This window comes from Lissotriton vulgaris, chromosome 2_2, assembly GCF_964263255.1.
Source record: "Lissotriton vulgaris chromosome 2_2, aLisVul1.2, whole genome shotgun sequence".
Taxonomy (NCBI): Eukaryota; Metazoa; Chordata; class Amphibia; order Caudata; family Salamandridae; genus Lissotriton; species Lissotriton vulgaris.
The window spans coordinates 151,328,992-151,347,647 of record NC_141688.1 but is presented as its reverse complement, the minus strand read 5'-3'; the positions used below and the strand labels follow the sequence as shown (position 1 = coordinate 151,347,647).

General features: G+C 45.3%; 1 protein-coding gene across 1 annotated transcript in view; it reads right to left on the bottom strand.

Annotated features, from left to right (window-relative positions):
• The window catches only part of LGR4 (leucine rich repeat containing G protein-coupled receptor 4), a 347,498-nt gene that overhangs the window by 78,064 nt on the left and 250,778 nt on the right, over window positions 1-18,656 (bottom strand). The window contains exons 5-6 of the mRNA XM_086959479.1: window positions 12,012-12,227; window positions 1,195-1,266 (exon numbers count right to left, since the gene is read on the bottom strand). Of these exons, the coding sequence (XP_086815605.1) occupies window positions 1,195-1,266; window positions 12,012-12,227 (288 nt within the window). The remainder of the gene's footprint in view (window positions 1-1,194; window positions 1,267-12,011; window positions 12,228-18,656) is intronic.

The following is an 18,656-nucleotide window of genomic DNA, read 5'->3' as shown; positions in this document are numbered from 1 at the left end:
AACAGTGAGTTTTAGTGACCGACAGACACGGCTCGGAAAGCACCATAGTTCAAGCGACATCCTCTCTGAATGGTTTTATCTGTTCTTCTGTAGAAAAGACACCTTCTATGCTTTAACAAATTTATACTTCAAAAATAAAGTGGTTTTGCCCTAGTAACATAGGGAGTTATGCTTCCTGAAATTAGCTTTATTGTGAGCAAACCTCAAATATAACACAAACACTTAAATTGGCAAATCTGGTGTTGATACACAATGAAAACCTGTCACAGAATTTAGCTAACCCTAATTTTTATTTCGGATATTGTAACTTGCACAACTCTGAGTGACCATGAACAACTGGTTTAGATTCTCAAGTCAATGGAAGCCGAAAAAAGGATATGACAGTCGAGTTGTGAATCTGTGGTTTACTGCCTTTCCTAGAACTTCACCGTATGCCATAGTTCAGACATCATTATCAGTGTCCATTGTTAATCAACAAGCACTAGAGCACTAGACTCCTTTTGCACCTGATCTCTTACATTATAGTCCGGGACCTGAATATCCAAAATAATGTACAAAGCAAGAGCCTTCACTATGGACCTGACAAAGGACTGGGCGGCGACCGAAAGAGCAAGACCAGCACCTTTCGTGAATGGGTAGAGGCTTAGCGCATACTCTGATTGCAAGCTTCTTTGCAATCCAAACCAGAATGAAGTTTGCAGGGAGGGTTAAAATGTAGCATGTTATATATTGCCTTGGCAAAGATCTCTTCTGTGTTCACCTGAAATTGGGACTAGTTTCTCTTGCTCCTTAGACTTTATTCAGACCCACCCACTGTCACTTTTACATTGGCTGACCAGCCCCACTTCACCCCAAAAGTTAAAAAAAGACAAAAATCAATGTAGCATCATTAACTCAAATTTAAAAAATACCATATGGAAATTCATGATTTTATCAAAAAGATATTTTCCCACCCAAACAATCCCATTGGGGGACTCCAACCAATCAGATGTGTGTATTCTTTGCAGTACTATGACAGCTATGCCCCCTTGGCTACCAATAGTGCCATTCTTTCGAGGACAGTTACTAATTAGCAAATAATTATGTAAATAAGGAGACTAGTTGCCGAATAGCTGCAATAAACGAGTATAATTATATAAGTAGTACAGACGTTTCTAAGACACATGTCAAACGGAGCCAAAATCATTAACTCACAGAGTTTCCAGATTGTCCAAGCCATCAAAGCAGTGTTTCCCGATACTTCGGATTTTGTTGTTGTGGAGATGCCTAAAGTACAAAGATATCCATTAGTAACTTTACCATGCATTAAGTACTGAGATTTAAAATTGTGATATAGCTACTGAAAGTCCATGCTGCTGCATAAAGGCTATCGTCTACCGTGCACCTGAGCTCTTGGAAGTCACTGCTGTATAAAGCCTATTGTCTAGTAGGAGTGTTTTATAAAAAGCTTATTAATTTTTTAAGTTTTCATTTTGTCCTGTTCTGTTATAAAAATACGTAAAAGCCTGGTGGATGCCATAGTCCGAAGCTACATCCTGTGACTGATGGACCTTCAAGCTATGGCGATGTGCTTCTGTGAAGGAGTATCATAACAGGAGCCAGGTCTTTAAAGGAGAATGAGGTTTCATGAGGAAGGCTCTTTGATCTAAATAAGGTGATCACATTATATAATCTGCTGATCCATGTTGAGATGGTGGACAAACTGCTTGTGACAATGTTACCTTCATTACAAACTACACATTGCTGGCAGACGATGAGCTGCAGGAATATTATTTTCCTTTCCCTCAAAGACAAAAACACAATAACTCAACAGGAGACTCTAGTACGGCTGCAAAGAACAAAATGATAATCCATTTGCAGCTACCATGAAATCCACAGAGAGGAACACTAGCAAATTCAAGCAGAACAGAGTGGCCAATTAGCACAGTTCGGTACCAAAGCGGGAGCAAGCCATAATGCCAACAGGTTGAGAGGACTGTAACAGAAAGACTAACGCTCATGTAGTCCTAAAACATTAGACCAGCATGGAAACATGGCTATTAAAAAAAACACCGACAGGGCAACAGACATGAATCCCCAAATCAGCCGATACTGAAATAGAAGGATCAACGTAACAGTAGTCACAAAACCAGCATGCAAATAAGCCTCAAACACTAAAACAGAACGAACAGCACCGCAGCAGGCTCAATAGCGCCTGTAAGCATACAGACAGACATAAAGACTATCATGCTGGAGGCCTAAGTCAAAGCATGTGATTAGAGGTCACACAACACAAACCTAAATGCATACCAAAATGCCCCGATGCCTCCATCACGCTTAGTGTTAAAATCCATATACAGTGGAGTCTCTGATGACCAAACTCTCAAGAACCATAAAAACCATCAATGACCATATCACAGAACCATGCCTTTAACTAAAAGCTCTAGTCATACCTCCCTTATTATTGACAAATGTAAAGCAACTAGTGTTACTAAGATTCTGTAAAGAAAACAGCTATGAAGGGAACACAAATGATATCCTTCTACGAAGCAGAAGATTGACTGAATGAAGGGCCGGAGCCGAGACAGAATCATTTGTGCACTGAGAAGGAGTACACCAATACACAGAAGAGGTACCACGTGCTATCAGCAGAGCAGGTGTTATCCACACTTTACAGGGTGCCCTACGCTGCTGCCACTGCCCTTTCTGAGTTGTATGGTACTGAATATTGAGTAATACTTTTCATTATAGAAATGCCAAAATATTTGCCACAACTTGGGTGTGGCAGTCAGTCAGTCAGTCAAAATATCTTTATTCGGCTTATTTAAAAACCATACAAAGAGAGAAAGAATAAAATACATTTCATACAAAATTTTCCATAATACACATAATGTTGAATAGTAACAACAAATTTTAAAATTGTGACAAACAGTTAAAAAGGTAGTTTGACATAGATAACTAATCTTGACAGACAGCTTTCGCCCTTGAGGCGGCTACCAGAAATTTAGCAACGCAAAAAGTAATGTGGGGATTAGGTAGTAATTGTAAGAAGAGCAAAGCCGGTCCCACCTGAGTGAAGCCGGCTTCTTTAAGAATTGGCAACAAGAATTTTTTCCTTGGCTCTAAGTACAACCCACAAAACATAACAAAATGCATTGTATCTTGTGCTGAGAACTGGTCACAGCTACAGGGCGGGGCTAATTCTGGCTTCTGCCAATTGTTAAAGGAACCTAAGTAAAAATGCAGCAAATTAAATCTAAATTTAGTTAAAAGAAAACTGTGGAAGGGGATTGTGACGAAACCAAGATATGGTGCGAGTGATGACGAGCTGACCAACAAGCAATGATCCCTCACTGCCGGTTTTACTAGTTCACGTTCTTCACGGCATGCCTCCTTCCTTCCCATGAAAGACTTTTTTACAAAGTCAAGATCTTGGATCCTAATATTCTCCGGGGAGGTAAAAAGCTCCGGACGGCCTAGGTCTAAAAAAGCCCTGGCCAAATAGGCCAGCCAAGGAATCTTGTTGGATTTATCAAGGGACAGGACATCGGACATGATCTTATGATTTAATGGGAGTTCTTCATTTATCCACATTTTTAGCCAAAAAATCAAAGTTGCCATACTCAAATTATCAGAAAGAAACTGTAAGCCAACTTCTTTATGAATATAATACGTTGGGGTCGACTGGGGTACAGAGAGTAGGGTTCTAATAAATCCTTTCTCCGCTCTCTGGATTGGTTCCACATTTGCATATCCCCACAATGCGAAACCATATAATGCAATGGCCACAGATTTACTATTATAGATTTTTAGTATAGCTTCCATAGGCCTGGCCCCCAGCCTACCAGCAAAGCTCAGGAGTGCTGATGATGATCGAATAACGGCCAACCTCTTAGCTCTAACCTGTGGGCCCCAGGACCCTTTATGGTCAAACAGTATGCCTAGATATGGGAATGTGGATACCCTAGAGACCATGTCCCCCCTGCATGTGAATATTTTGTTTCTCTTCCTGCGACACTCTAGACCCACCACCATTGTGTGTGACTTGGCTATGTTTATTTTTAGATCTAATTGCTCCATAAATGAACCAAAGGCATTCAATAGGCGCTGGAGGCCAACTCCTGTGCGGGCGATCAGCACGGCGTCATCCGCATATAGGAGCGCCGGGATCTTTATTGCTCCTACACGCGGGACGTCGGCTTCCTGCCCCCCTAGGTGTGCGCCCAGGCCATTGATGTAGATAGTAAAGAGCAAGGGGGCTAAAATGCAGCCCTGCCGCACACCCCTTAATGATCTAAAGAGAGCGGTGCGCCTACCCTCATTTGTCACACGTACACTTGAGAAGAGTTCTTGGTGCAGGGAGGCCATAAAGGTGACCAATGCCTCATCAATACCCATCTCCCGCAGAATAGACCACAACTTTGTCCTATTGACCAGGTCAAATGCCGAGGAGAGGTCCATGAATGCAAGATACACGGACCCCTCCTTGGCTACAGTGTATTTGGAGAGCAAGTGTAAGTTGACGCACTGTTCAATAGTCCCCTTTCTTTCCCTAAATCCGTATTGGATTTCGGACAAACCACCACAGCCCTCAACGTTTTCCCTCAGCCTGGATAAGAGAACTCTTCCTAAAATTTTTACTGATGAGTCCAGGAGGGATATAGGCCTATAACAGCCTGGATCATCCCGCTGACCTTTTTTAAAAATGGGAACTATGGTGGAGGTGTTCCATGATACAGGAACAGGGTTACCATTAACTGCATTGAACACGTTTGCCAAAACTTCAGCCCACAGTTTTGGGGAGTACATAAAAAAGTCGGCAGGCACACCGTCAGGGCCAGGTGCCTTGTGCTTTGTAGTGGACATAATGGCTTTTTCCACCTCATCTCGATTAAAGATGATGGGGCGGATGACTGGGCTTGTCAGCAGGACATCTTTAGTTGCATCAACAGTGTCCCCATAGACATTTTTAAAGTGAGATAGCCACTTTTCATCAGGAATAACGCAGTCCATGGAGTCATTATTGTCGTCTGAGAAAAAGGGCTGTGGCAGTCAGAGGGAGTAGCGCAAGATCACTGCAGGTTGCCCAGAAAGGTGAAGTGCAGTATCCGATAGGAGCAGGAGGCCAGGAGTGAAGGGTCAAATGTGCAGATCAGGATCGAAGGGAGGGAGCAACGATAAAGCAGCACAGAATCCACAAGCGTAGCAAAGAAGGAGTAGGGATGAAGGCAGAAAAAACTGCACGATTAAGAGTTAGGGGCACTACATGCGGGGTGAGTAGTGCAGGGTGTGTACCCCGCTCTGCCAATGACAAAACAGGCTCCAAGGAGAGCAGTGTGCAGTGCAAGGGAAGCACCTCAGACTGTGGAGAAGGAAATGCAGAGGCTGGAGGTGGGGGTAGGTAGGGTAGCAGCGCAGAGTCCAAAAGAAGCAGTTTTGCATTTGACGGGTGCAGCACAAGATTCAAGGGGGAGCAGTACAGTATAGGTGGAAGTAATGCAGAGTGAAGGGATAGGAGCAGTGCATGGTCCAAAACAGTAGGGCCAGATCCGAATTTGTAGGGTTTGGGGTCAGCACATCTACGATCATTTGCAGCGTAGCCAAATGAAAAATAAACAACAAACCAAAGCCTTTGATGCAGACATATGCGTCATTTTGTAGGGACCTGCATGCTTGTGACTACAAAATGATCTGGGCTTTTTTTTTCTTCTTCTTAGTTACCAATCAGTGCTGGAGCGTTAACTTAAATGAGAATAAAACTGGCACTAGCATTAAAAAAAGGCAGGGGGAGCAGAAGAAACACAGGGAGCTCGTGGGGAACGGCAAAGCAACACAGAGGGTGAGGAGCAAATGGTGAAGCAACATGGGGATGGAATGGGGGACAGAAAAGCAACAGGGGAGGGCGGGAGTGAAAACAACCTGGAGAGCGCAAGTGGCTGGAAGTAATGGGGAGAAGCACATGGGAAAGCGCAAGAGGGAGACAGACGGTAAGAAGCAGTCGAGCAACAGAGAGCAGAGGAAGAGATGCACACAAAGGAGACTGCTCAAAAACACATGCACTCTAATGGAATGTTGAAAAAAAATAAAACAGTAGTGCCTGAAAAGCAAGCAGTGGAAGCAGTGATGCCTGCTAATCAATGAGATGGTAAAGAGACAACGCTCAACGGGAGAGAGAAATACAAGATTGACAACCTGGGTCACCAATAATAAGCAGACAAATGAGAGGGAAAAGGAAAACCAACCAATGGTATGCAGTGGGTGTGAGCTAAGCCTCTCTATGTTCTTGGCTGCAACTGACATCAAGACTTGAAATAAGATAGGGTGTACAGTGCCTGATAATTTTTTGACAAGTTTTTCTGAATTTTTTACTTTATGCAAAAGGCATTTTGAAGTTTCTTCCTCCATTTTAAGCCTTTTAGTTTCTATGGTACGCTACCCATTTTGTGGGCGTGGCTTTGCAGCCTGCCAATAATAGGCGCCTCTCCACTTAGTTCAATGTTTGGTTGCAACTTGCTGTGTTGTCATGCATGCTTACAAGGAAATATCAAAAATACACTTAAAAACGCTTCTCGACTTTCTGAGGCAAACACACCTATGGTAAAACTGCACAGAAGACAGCTCTTTCTAAGAGTGTCCAATGTTTACAGAAGGTAAATAAAATGCGAGGTGCTAAACCCATTAATCCAGCATCACACGGCGTGGTGAGGGGAATAGAGGAGATCAGGGAACAGATCAGCCGCCACGTCTTTCACAATGCATGCATTTATCACCACAGGTGCATCTGCTTCTTGCCAAGTAGCAACCCCATTGGTGAATCTTTTTGGAGTTTTTCCCCTCCTAGGACCACAGGTTTGCGTCTATGAAGTGTCTTGCTAACAGACCAAAATGTGTTTGTTCCCTCTTTGTGGCTGCCTGACACGAAGTAGCGCTGTTTAATGTTTCCCGTGTAGCAGAAACGGGCATTATCCCAGTCTCTGGTGATTATAAAAGCGGCGGGCAGCCTGCTGTACGTCATGGATGCCGTGACACGTTTATGGGCAGTAAGCTGCAGCTATTCCAAGTTCACATCCAGCCTCGACACAATCACCGCCTCTTCGTTTATTATTCCTGCGAAGCCTCCTCGCCCCCGGCCGCTGCAGGCACACGGGGCACAAAGCCCTCATTGACACGGGCTGGTAACTATGACGAATGGCGGCACTGGGCACTGGCCACGGCCACATTCCGCTGCACTGACCCTTAGCAGATAGCCTGCTTTACACCCAGGAAAAGATCATTAGAAACCCCGGTTTCCATTTTTCTTCCTCTGCTGCATGAAAAATTGCAAGCCCGGCTTCTGGGAAGAGAGCAACTGTTCTCAAGGTCACAGGCTCGGATTCATCAATCTCGGCGCGCCTGCTGCATGGGGATGAGGAGCCGCCGCAGGTGGCGCGCGCGCTGGGGAGAAGAGCCGCCGCAGGATGCGCGCGCGCTGGGGAGAGGAGGCGCCGCAGGTGGCGCGCGCGTTGGGGAGAGGAGGCTCGCGCGCCTCGGCCAGCACTCAAGAGCACCCTGGCTGGCCCTGGGATCCGAGGGCCAGCAGAAGAGGACGTGAAAGGATGCAAACACGGGAATGAAAGTCATGCTACAGCTACGAAGCAACAGGCCTGGGACAAACCTCCGCTCACTAACACGGCCACGCTGGACCCCCTGCTGGTTTTAAACATCAAAAAGCCTCCCAAAACGGCTTGCCCTATTCATACGAATGGATATGGCAGATATATCCATTTACTCTCGATTCTTCTATTCCTTTTAATAAAGAGCTTATTTAGTTTTTTCTTTTCATCTCCTATTAACTCCATGTCTCCGCCGACCGCTACGCACAGCACAGGTTTCTCTTAAGAAAATTTGTAAAAGGCGTTTCACGCAGAATTACAGCCACAGTGCTCGATTTGCAGAGAACAGTAAGGGCAGAATGAAGCGTTAAAAGCGTTGGTTCTTGGTTGGTGGGAATGGCCATGATTCTGAGGTCATAGGTTTGGTGGAATAGTTGTATTAGGTAAGAAAATGAATTGTATGTAAACAGAGACTATGCATCAGTGAGAAAAAGAACAAACAGGACTTGTGGTGAACGTGCACATTCGGACACCATGTCACAGTTCGCTAACTAGGCTCTCATGCCTACCACCAGGGGGTCAACATATGGGACTCCACCCCTCCCCCACCCTGGCCTATATCCATGTACTGACATGCAGCCTATTGGTCAGTATTCTGCAGTTTCTTTTAAATCCGAGTACGCCAGGCTTTGTGACAGCAGAATTATATTGCTCCTAAAGGCTACGTTTGCCAGAAGCCTTAACATGGTATCAGGGCTTTAAGTGGGATGAAAACACTGGGGTGGTGTCTCTTAAAGGAGCGCGGCCAATGTAATTAAGGGTGTGGCTTAAGAACATGTACGCTAAAAATCTGTGCTTAGCATAGTGTGCCGCCCAACTTGAATTTTGCTGTATCTCATTGCATCCAGATATACGATACGTAAAGTAACATCATACCTACAACAAGTCAGGACTATTGGCTTTGCCAATGGTTGTTAATTGAATAAGATAAATAAGCTGCATCTATGGCTTGTATACAATATTGAAAAAGCTTCCACTTAAAGCCCTAGTGACACCACAACAATGTTGCTGCTCCTGAGTTTCAAAAAGAGAAGGAAAATCCAGAGAGAAAATGACCCTCTTTAACCCCTTCACAGCTGGGCAAATTCCCCTGCTGTGCTGGGGGGCGCGCATAGCGCCCCCGTGCTAGTCATCACCACACCCGTTTCTTTAGAACGCTCGCACAGCAGGGTAATTTGCCCAGCATGCGAATTTGCCCAGCATGCGAGCGTTCTAACAGTCATGACGAGCTCAGCTTGTCATGAGCACACAAGCACTGTGGCTCATGACGAGCTGAGCTCGTCATAAGACTCGAAGGTGCTAAAGGATTTCTCTTCCCCTACAACACTCACGTGGCATGACATCATACCGTAACTTCTCCACTAGTGAGAAGTGAGCAGTGTGAGTACAGCACATTGAAGTGCCTGCTGTCACTGCAGTCCGGAAAAAAACGGACTGTCTGTGCCAGGGCACAAAACAGAGCCCAATAGTGACCCGTTTCGAGACCCCCTTTGAAAAAACTGCCGGTGCTCAGCACCGGTGAGACCCGGTCCCATTAAAGCCCTTTCAGGATTTATGCTAGATTTTGTGGCAGCCTGTAATCTTTTCCTGCCACAGATTCAATTCCTAGAAATCCCTGCTCTCTGATTAATCCGCATCTTTGCAGGCAAACGATGGGTGGAGGAATCAGCACACCTGTGACTGGCAGGTGCTAGCATGTTCACCCCTAAGGCATGTAATTATTACTGAACTTTTTTTAAAGCCTCCGTTTGCTTCAGCCCAGCACTGGTCATCATAAAAGTGCTCTTTTTTGCTGACCACCTGTTTCCAGATATTTTCGATTCTTGAGCTACAGCAATCCTTGTTTTCTGAACCTATACTGTTAGCAGTGGGGCCTTGTTCCCTGTATCTGAACTATTGTTGGAACATGCCCTGTTTCTGGAACTTGCATTATTTCGTAGTGCGTCCTGGTTTCTAGAGCTAGCACTATTCTGCAGTTTTTCCAGATTCTTGGGCTAACCTTGTTCCAGGTTTCTTTATTCCCTACCCTTTCACTTCTGTACTTTCCTTTTCTGCAGTCTTTATATTTATGTGCTTCTTTAATTCCCACTGCTTTGCCTTCCTATCCCTGCTGCTTTTGTTCTCAGTTGCCTAGTGTGATACCTTGTTTTCGGCTATGCGTTGCAAATGTTTTCCTTTCTGTTCTGCTCAGTACTATACATTCTAACTCCTTGTCTACTGTGACTGTGTACAGAGTACTCCAAAGTTGCTGTCATTGCCTTATATTTACAGGTGTCACTGCTAGTATTTGTGGGCAAAGTTCACAACTTAGGAGGTGTTTTTTTCATCTCTGTATTGTCTTTACGTTATCTCTTTATAACATTACTGTAGGTATCATTTCTCCAGACCCAGTCTATACATATTGTCCTATACTGGGATATTTGCAGTCAATGTCTTTAAAAACAATTGTGGGTGAGGAAATTACTGACATTCACTCTTTCAATGTGGAGTTCCAAAGTGCTTTAACCCACATCCCCTTTACTACCAAAATTGCTATCTGCAGATCTAAACTTGTAGAAAAATAAGTGCCCGGGCTCTCGTCAGGAGGTCACTAAAGCTTGCACCACACATTTCTCCTGCTATGCTGCTAAAGACCGTAACAACACAACCTCTAACCATAACACTCCTACAAGTGTGACAAATCGGACTATTCAGACCCCCAAAGGTATAAAAACAGCTTGGTGGGCAGGTAATAGTAACTTGCAACGTGCACTGAATTAATAATTGGCTGTTGTTGTGGTCATCTCTAAATTAGCCAGAGAGCACCACCTTAAGCACTGGTTATCCGTATGTCTTGCACAACCTGGGTGTTAGCTATTCTGAAACCTGGATTGCCTGATGAGGGCCTATTTTTTTACGAGCTTAGTCTTTCATTGTTTGTATTGTGCAGAGTTTCCCCATTGTATAAACGTTATTTTCCGAGTCCTGTGTGATCTTGGGCAGCTCTGTAACAAATATTCTCTTCCCTTTCTCTATTTTACCAGACTCTTGAAACACCTGTGAAATAGCAGGCGATTAATCTCAGCTGATGGTGTTAATCCCTGCATACATTTTACACATCAGAAACATACTTCTTAATGTAGCAGTATTTGACTAAGTATACTTTCTTCTGAAAAAAGTTTAGAATATCTCTGTGGATATTATTATTATTTTTTAATCAATAGTATCAAACTTAGTCCATATTTCTTTTATGTTCATAAAGAAAGACCAATACAATACCTTCAAGAATATATATTTTTGATAGAAGATAATCTTTTACTCTTTTTAAAGTCTGGCCTATAGCTTAAGCAACTGGAATTATGCAACAAGGGATAACAAAATTATGCGGCATAGTTGACTAACTTATATGCAAAGAACAGAAAATTATGTGGTTCAATGAGACATTTTGTGATTGTTTTAATTCATTATTTTGTCTCTTTTACATGTGCAAACTGCCTGAATAAAAGTGTCACCGAACTAGTTACAGATAAGCACCCGAAAAGAGCAAAAAGTAACTAAATGTTTTGCAAAGGAGTAACCACTACGCATCAGGGCATCTGTGGAACTTGGAATACTGTGAAAGTGGTGTAATGTCACAATGGGTCAGTAACACCAGTGGATATCTGTTCTCCATTTCCTTACTCTCACGATAGCTGCTTTTCTGTTCAGATAATGTTCACGCAAATATGTTATGGGTTCTAAGATGCAATTTAAATGAGGCCCATAAAGGATGTCCAATGTGGGAGCACAGAGGGCTAATTTAGAAAGGGAGTCTTCTACCTCGTAGTGTAAAAGAATGCACAGGTTTCTTTACAATTTCCATGGTTAATTCTTGGTGATCTCATGGGAGAAAGTGTGGTTTTGATCCCATTGATAACTTAAGCTTAAAGATATCAATTCTTATGCTTCCAACAACTAACAGAGGAGAAAGCTAAAACACACTCATTATCTTGTATTGATCACAGAGATGGCCATACTCCCATAAATCTTTTTTTAAAGATATATTTGGGATTTATATAAGTACATATAGGGGTCTGCACAGTGCAGGACTAACTATAAAGCATGAATGTGGAACAAACCAGAGATTCACATGAGAAGCATGATCGTCAGAGAATAAATCATGAATGAAGACAAGTAAGAAGGTGGGGCTGACAACAGTACATAGGGAGGGTACGTGGGGCTGTCCAGCTGTCGGGTGGGAGTTGTAGCGTATGCGATCCACATCCAGTAACCATGAAAAGAATCTTAGGTAAACTAGGTGGGGAGGAAATAAAGGTTAACATCATTAGAGAATGCCTGTAAAAGAAAATCAACACAACTTGTGGCACCTGGATTGGAATGAAACAAGTTTCTAACACTTACAGGACAACAAGACTCGAAAGGTTTGCAAAGGCAAAGTCTGGTATGTGTGCAATTTTGTTGAGAGCCAATGTCAACGCTTGCAGGGATGCCAAATTGCCAAGCGGGCGAACGGGCACTTCGGTCAAGCTGTTATCATCGAGCCATAGGTACCGCAAGTGCACCAAGCCTTCAAAACTGTCTTCTGGGACGGTGACAATATGGTTGGCATCCAGTCGCCTGTTGGGAGAGAACAACACCGAAACTGCATTACATTTAGACAACTGAGATAATAACAAAACAAACAAATTACTTCACATTATACTAGCGTAATTCTTTTAATAATTAGGGTGCAAATACATCTGACAGACTAACTGTACATCTTTCCACAGACAGTACATTACTCAAGCAGCAACAGAGAGACCCCAGTCCCCCCACAAATTTCACAGGAAACCCCCTCAAAAAAGAAACCCTCCCCCTCTCTTTAAAAAAAAGTATTTTAGAGGAGTCACTTTTACCACATAATCTCCTTTTTCTTAAAAGTCTTGATGAGACTTCTAAATTTGCTTTATGCAAGCATACGAGGGATCTACAGCAAAATTATGCACAAAAAAAATATAGCAACGGTACAGCATTTTCTTAATTTCAATATTTTAAAAATCTTTAAGCAACTATAAAAAACGTATAAACTAATTAAAACTTTATATAACAACTAAAAAGTATGCAGTTACTCTGGGTCTGGATTCCTTATATTGCACCGACTGAATCCAGAGCGTCGAAAAAGTATACAATACACTATTACATCATTGCATAGTGTTACTGTGAGCTTACTATAAAGTTTTAGGATCTTAAGCTTTTGAACACTGACTGAACTAACAGTGACAAACATTTCTAGCACACTGTACAGATACTGCCACAAGATCATACGTGTCCTGACCTGACCAGACGAGTACCGGAGCAGTGAGAGGATTACCTTTTGTGGGGACACAGGAGAGAGAGCCACGAGGAGACCAGTCCCAGCCCAACATCCTTGGTCCAGCGCCAGCAGCACTTCTCTGCCGCCAGTCGCGCCGCCGCTCCGGGACTACAGTTCCCGTGAGCCTTTGCGGCGGCGCGTTCCCTGACGCGCTCAACGCGACAGGAGGGGCTTCAAAGGAAGCAAGCCCTCGGCGGAGCAGGGGGTCCTGACCTGACCAGACGAGTACCGGAGCAGTGAGAGGATTACCTTTTGTGGGGACACAGGAGAGAGAGCCACGAGGAGACCAGTCCCAGCCCAACATCCTTGGTCCAGCGCCAGCAGCACTTCTCTGCCGCCAGTCGCGCCGCCGCTCCGGGACTACAGTTCCCGTGAGCCTTTGCGGCGGCGCGTTCCCTGACGCGCTCAACGCGACAGGAGGGGCTTCAAAGGAAGCAAGCCCTCGGCGGAGCAGGGGGTCCTGACCTGACCAGACGAGTACCGGAGCAGTGAGAGGATTACCTTTTGTGGGGACACAGGAGAGAGAGCCACGAGGAGACCAGTCCCAGCCCAACATCCTTGGTCCAGCGCCAGCAGCACTTCTCTGCCGCCAGTCGCGCCGCCGCTCCGGGACTACAGTTCCCGTGAGCCTTTGCGGCGGCGCGTTCCCTGACGCGCTCAACGCGACAGGAGGGGCTTCAAAGGAAGCAAGCCATCCGCGTCGCGGGACGCGAGCGGGACGCCCAGGCGAAGCCCGGGCAAAGGGCGGGCCCTCTGAGGCCCTCAGAGGCACGAGGGGGCCAGGCGAGGCCTCTCCCTTTCATCTGCATCAAGGTACTGTGCCAATCCTTTGTAACATTTTAGTGCCATTTCATGCTGTGACACACAAGGCCTGTATCAATACAGATATCGTCGTTTAGTCACCTCGGCTCTTGTTTAGGCTAATTTTGGCTGAAGACGAGTCGTTGGTAAGTTGTTATACATTCCGAAAAGCCAATGGGAAAAAAACGGTTACCAGCACAGGCAGTGACAGTGAACACTATAGACTCATACATGGTACAAGTGGTAAATGACATCAATAATAAGCGAAGGCAATCCCTTGGACTTAGTCAGTCACCCATTATGCCTTCTGAAAGCCCATCCACAAGTGTACTTAGCGCTGGGGCATCTGACATACTGCAAGTGAACCCCGCAACACAACTCACAGACCTGACCATTCACTCTAATGGTTGTGAGGACATTAATAACGCCGACGATAATCTTCAAACTGTCAGAGAAGACCCAGTAGATCTATCATTAAACATCATTAACGATCCAAATCACCAGTCATCTTGCACGGAAGTAGAACCTCAATCACCGCGGCCAGCAACACGGGCGGTCAGAGCCTGCCGCAAATCCACATCTAAACGGGGGGGGAAACATCCTGGTAGGAAAAAGGCCTCTACCCCACCTCCAAAGCGGCTAGGGAAACAGGCCGACTTTGATATCGCGATTGACTCTGGAAGCAACAATGATGATGATCTCTTTAATAGAATCCAGGAAATGATGGACATTAAAATCAAGACCATAATTAAACCCCTGATAGGGAAGCTGGATAAATTAACATCTGAGGTCAAAAAACTGGGTACTGCCCATAGCAAATTGGCGGAAGAGATGGAAAACTTGTCTTCTCTCGTCTCAAACTTGATACCTATTAACGAGGAGAACATCTCTAATGCAAGCAACCCATTATCTACTCATCAGGGCTCTTTGCTCCCTCCCTCCTCACTCCCAATCTCACTGCCCGCTATTGGGCAAGCCGCAGTTGCAGTAGACCCCGGCACCAGTACAACCCCAGCCCCCAGGGGGATCCAGCAGGAGGATATTTCTGCCGAATTTTTCCTGGAAGCCTCACCGGTCGTTCTGGTTTTGGCAAATGTCCCTCCCTTAGCTGATGGCAAAACAGAGTCAAATCTGGATTTAAAAGACAAGGCGCTGTATTGGCTCACTAATAATATGCATATGTCAGCCCAAGGTTACGATAAGTTGGCAGGAGATATCGTTATGTCCAGGAGGGTATCCTGGATAGGAAGTAAGCCCAAAAAGTTCACAGGGGATTGTGTCATTCTAAACTTCGCTAACGCGGAGGTCCTTCCAGATGTTCTGAATAATGTCTTCCCGCCCCAACGACGCAGAGGTTCCATAGTGCCTCTCACTCTCAAATTCTTTTATGATAAGACAAAATTTCGTACCTTACCTAACCCTAATGGCTATAATAGATACACCACTAGGAATAATTGGAGAGACGCCGCCAGACCCCGACACCCGAACGACTGGCTCCAGCCCACAGCTTATCAGGACTTTGGAAATTTTTTACGCCCAACAGACCTGAACACCAGGTCTGCCCTGGGGCGTGAACCAAGAGGTAGTGTTTGGGATGGGGGCTTGCCGGGCGAGGTTCGCAACACATGGGGCTTTAGGCATGCTCAGTGGCAGAGAAACGCTCAGTTACCACATTACCCCAACACTCCTCTACTTACATGGAACCCACTACAACATGGCCAGGGCCAGGCAGCTACTCCGTTTGACTGGGGTGTCAGCACAGGTAATAGGTTTGCCCCTTTATCGGATCTTAACATATGTGATTGACTTGATACCGATCTTAGGCAAACCAGGGAGGCACCAAATAAGTCACCACCAGTAAGTGATGCTTTGGCTTTACAACACCCAGTCGGAATAGTCCCGGCAGTTCCAATTATTCAAAAACCATCATCGCCCGCTACATGCAAGATCATAAGCTGGAACGTAGCAGGGACAAATGCAAAACGTCAGGACAAAGCCTGGTTGAGCTTTGTCTCAGAACATCATATCATCGCCTTTCAAGAAACGTGGGACACTTCAAACAGCTTTTGGCTGGATGGGTTCTCTAGTTTCGTTAAACCTGCAAGACCCAGCAGAGCGGGTAGAGCCAAAGGCGGATTGGCGCTTCTATTTTCATTAGCCTTAAAAGGTACCTACAGGCAGATTAGTTCTGAATCTGACAACATCCTGATAGTCGAGAGGGTGATAAACAAAGAATGCAGGACACTGTTTGTTAATTTTTACAATTCCGGGAATAGTGACTACAGCGGTCGCAACATTGCTATTTTGGAAAATATTTTAAATTCAGTCTCACGAGATATCGATTTTTCTTTTGAGTTAATTCTCTTAGGCGATTTTAACATTCATTCATGTGGTTCTGCCTGTAAGGGTAGAGAAGTTGACGAGGCCGATGAGGCAGCCACACGTGGACCCCATTTCGAACATTCCGCCGAGGGGCAGGAGCTCGAGGAGCTCTTGGCCTTTTTCGATTTACACGAACCGGACTGTGGACAGAGAAATCCAACCTTTAACGGAGCTCATCAGGGAACAGTGATTGATTACATTTTTGTTTCACCAGGCATCTTGCAGCGGTTTATGGCCTATCACACAGTCCCTTCAATTCATAGTGATCACAATCCAGTCCTGCTCGAAGTGGCATGGGGAGCTCATTTGGGACCATCACCAGCAAAGCACAAACCTACCCATCCCCTGAGGTCTACTGACCAAGCCAGACGCATCAAGTGGGCTAAAGTCATCCCGGAAAACTTTTATGAAAAGTGTTATCCTAAAATAAAAGCACACGTGGAGCAGTGCAGAGATCCGGGTCCCCAAAGGCACAAAATCATTGCAGCTTACGAGGCAATTTGTGATCAGGTCTCGAAGGACTTACTTGTTAAACCAATCCAGGGTATTGATGGACACAAGCGCTGGTTCGACCATGCATGTTCCAAAGCTCACAGGGAATTATTGGCGGCCCTTAAATCTGTGCCTAGGGTCAAAGAGGACATTGTGTGCTATAGGAAAGCCTACAAAGCGGCCATAAAGTACCGCAAAGATAATATCAAACACGAAACATGGGAGAATCTCCTATCGGCAGCTGTTTTGAAAGACAGTAGGAGATTTTGGGAAATAATCAAACAGCCTTTATTCCTTGACGATACCAACGACCCCATGGACTGCGTGATCACTGATGAGTCTTGGTTGTCCTTCTTTGAAAAAGTATACGGGGGTGAGGACGAAGGTACAAAGAAAGACACACTGTCGTACAGCGATGGTCACCATATCACCTTCAACCCCCAAGAAGTGGAAAAAGCGCTGCTGGCAACCACAAAAAATAAGGCTCCTGGGCCAGACGGGGTACCTGCAGATTTCTTCTTGTTCTCACCTAAACTCTGGGCTGAGGTCCTGGCAAACGTATTTAACGCGGTGAACGGAAATTTAGCCCCCACCTCATGGGCTCAATCCATCATCGTCCCCATTTTTAAAAACAAAGGACGGCGGGACGACCCAGCATTTTACAGGCCAATATCCCTCCTGGATTCAACTGTAAAAATCTTGGGCCGAGTACTTCTAGCAAGATTGAGGGAGAATGTTGAGGCCTGCGGGGGGCTGTCTGAATTACAATACGGTTTCAGGGAGAGGAAAGGGACTATTGAGCAATGTTGCAACCTGCACCTACTCATCTCCAAGTACACAGTCGCCAAGGAGGGCTCCGTATTCCTCGCCTTCATGGATCTCTCGTCGGCGTTTGATCTTGTAAATAGATCAAAACTGTGGGCGATTCTATTGGAGTTGGGTATTGATAAAGCTTTGGTTTCATTCATGGCCGCATTGCACCGGGAACTATTTGCCGCAGTGCGTGTCTCAACCAACGGCAGGTGCACCCCCATGTTCAAATCTTTAAAGGGGGTAAGGCAAGGGTGTATCCTAGCCCCAACACTTTTCACCCTGTACATTAATGGCCTAGGAGAACATTTGCGTGGTCAGGACGCGGACGTTCCGCGCGCAGGAGATGTGCAAATACCGGCACTCCTGTATGCAGACGACGCGGTGCTGATCGCTCGTACTGGGGTCGGATTGCAGCACCTATTGGACGCCTTCGGCTCCTTTATGGACAATTTGGACTTGAAAGTGAATGTGTCTAAATCTCACACGATGGTCATGGGGAGGGAGTGCACAAAAAAACATCATAAATCATTCTTTTGTAATGGGGTCCCCGTCTCAAAAGTCACTATGTTCCCCTACTTGGGAGTCTTGTTCGATAATAAGGGAACATGGGGGCCGCAGGTAACAGCTAAAAGATTGGCGGTAACCAGGTCTTCCTTAGCGATCCTTGGTTTTGCGGGTAAGCTGGGGGCAAGGCCAATGGAAGCCCTTTTAAAGATCTATAGGTGCAAGTCTGTGGCGATAGCTCTCTATGGATCTCCGTTATGGGGTTATGTTAACCTAGAGCCTATTCAGAGAGCGGAGAATAAATTTATTAGATCTCTCCTCTCCCTACCACAGTCAGCCCCAACTTACTCAATACATCAGGAGGTGGGCTTACCCTACCTCTCGGATCTATTAAACCTAGCGCCGCTGACCTCATGGCTGAAAATGTGGCTGAACGACGATCTCCCTCTGAACCATACTATTTTGAAAGATGTACTCTCCCTAGATAAATCTAAGAGCATCCCATGGCTGTCCTACTTAGAGAAGTCATTCACTGATTTAGACCGTCCAGAACTTTTCTTAAGTCCAGAAAAAATTAAGGCATCAGATATTGCCCTCATAAAAAAGGCATTTATGGAAAAGAAGGCAGCTAGTCGAGAGGACGTTGAAATATTGAAGCCCGCAGTTAGGGCACATAATCTCCTGGTCAGCGCTCCCTTACT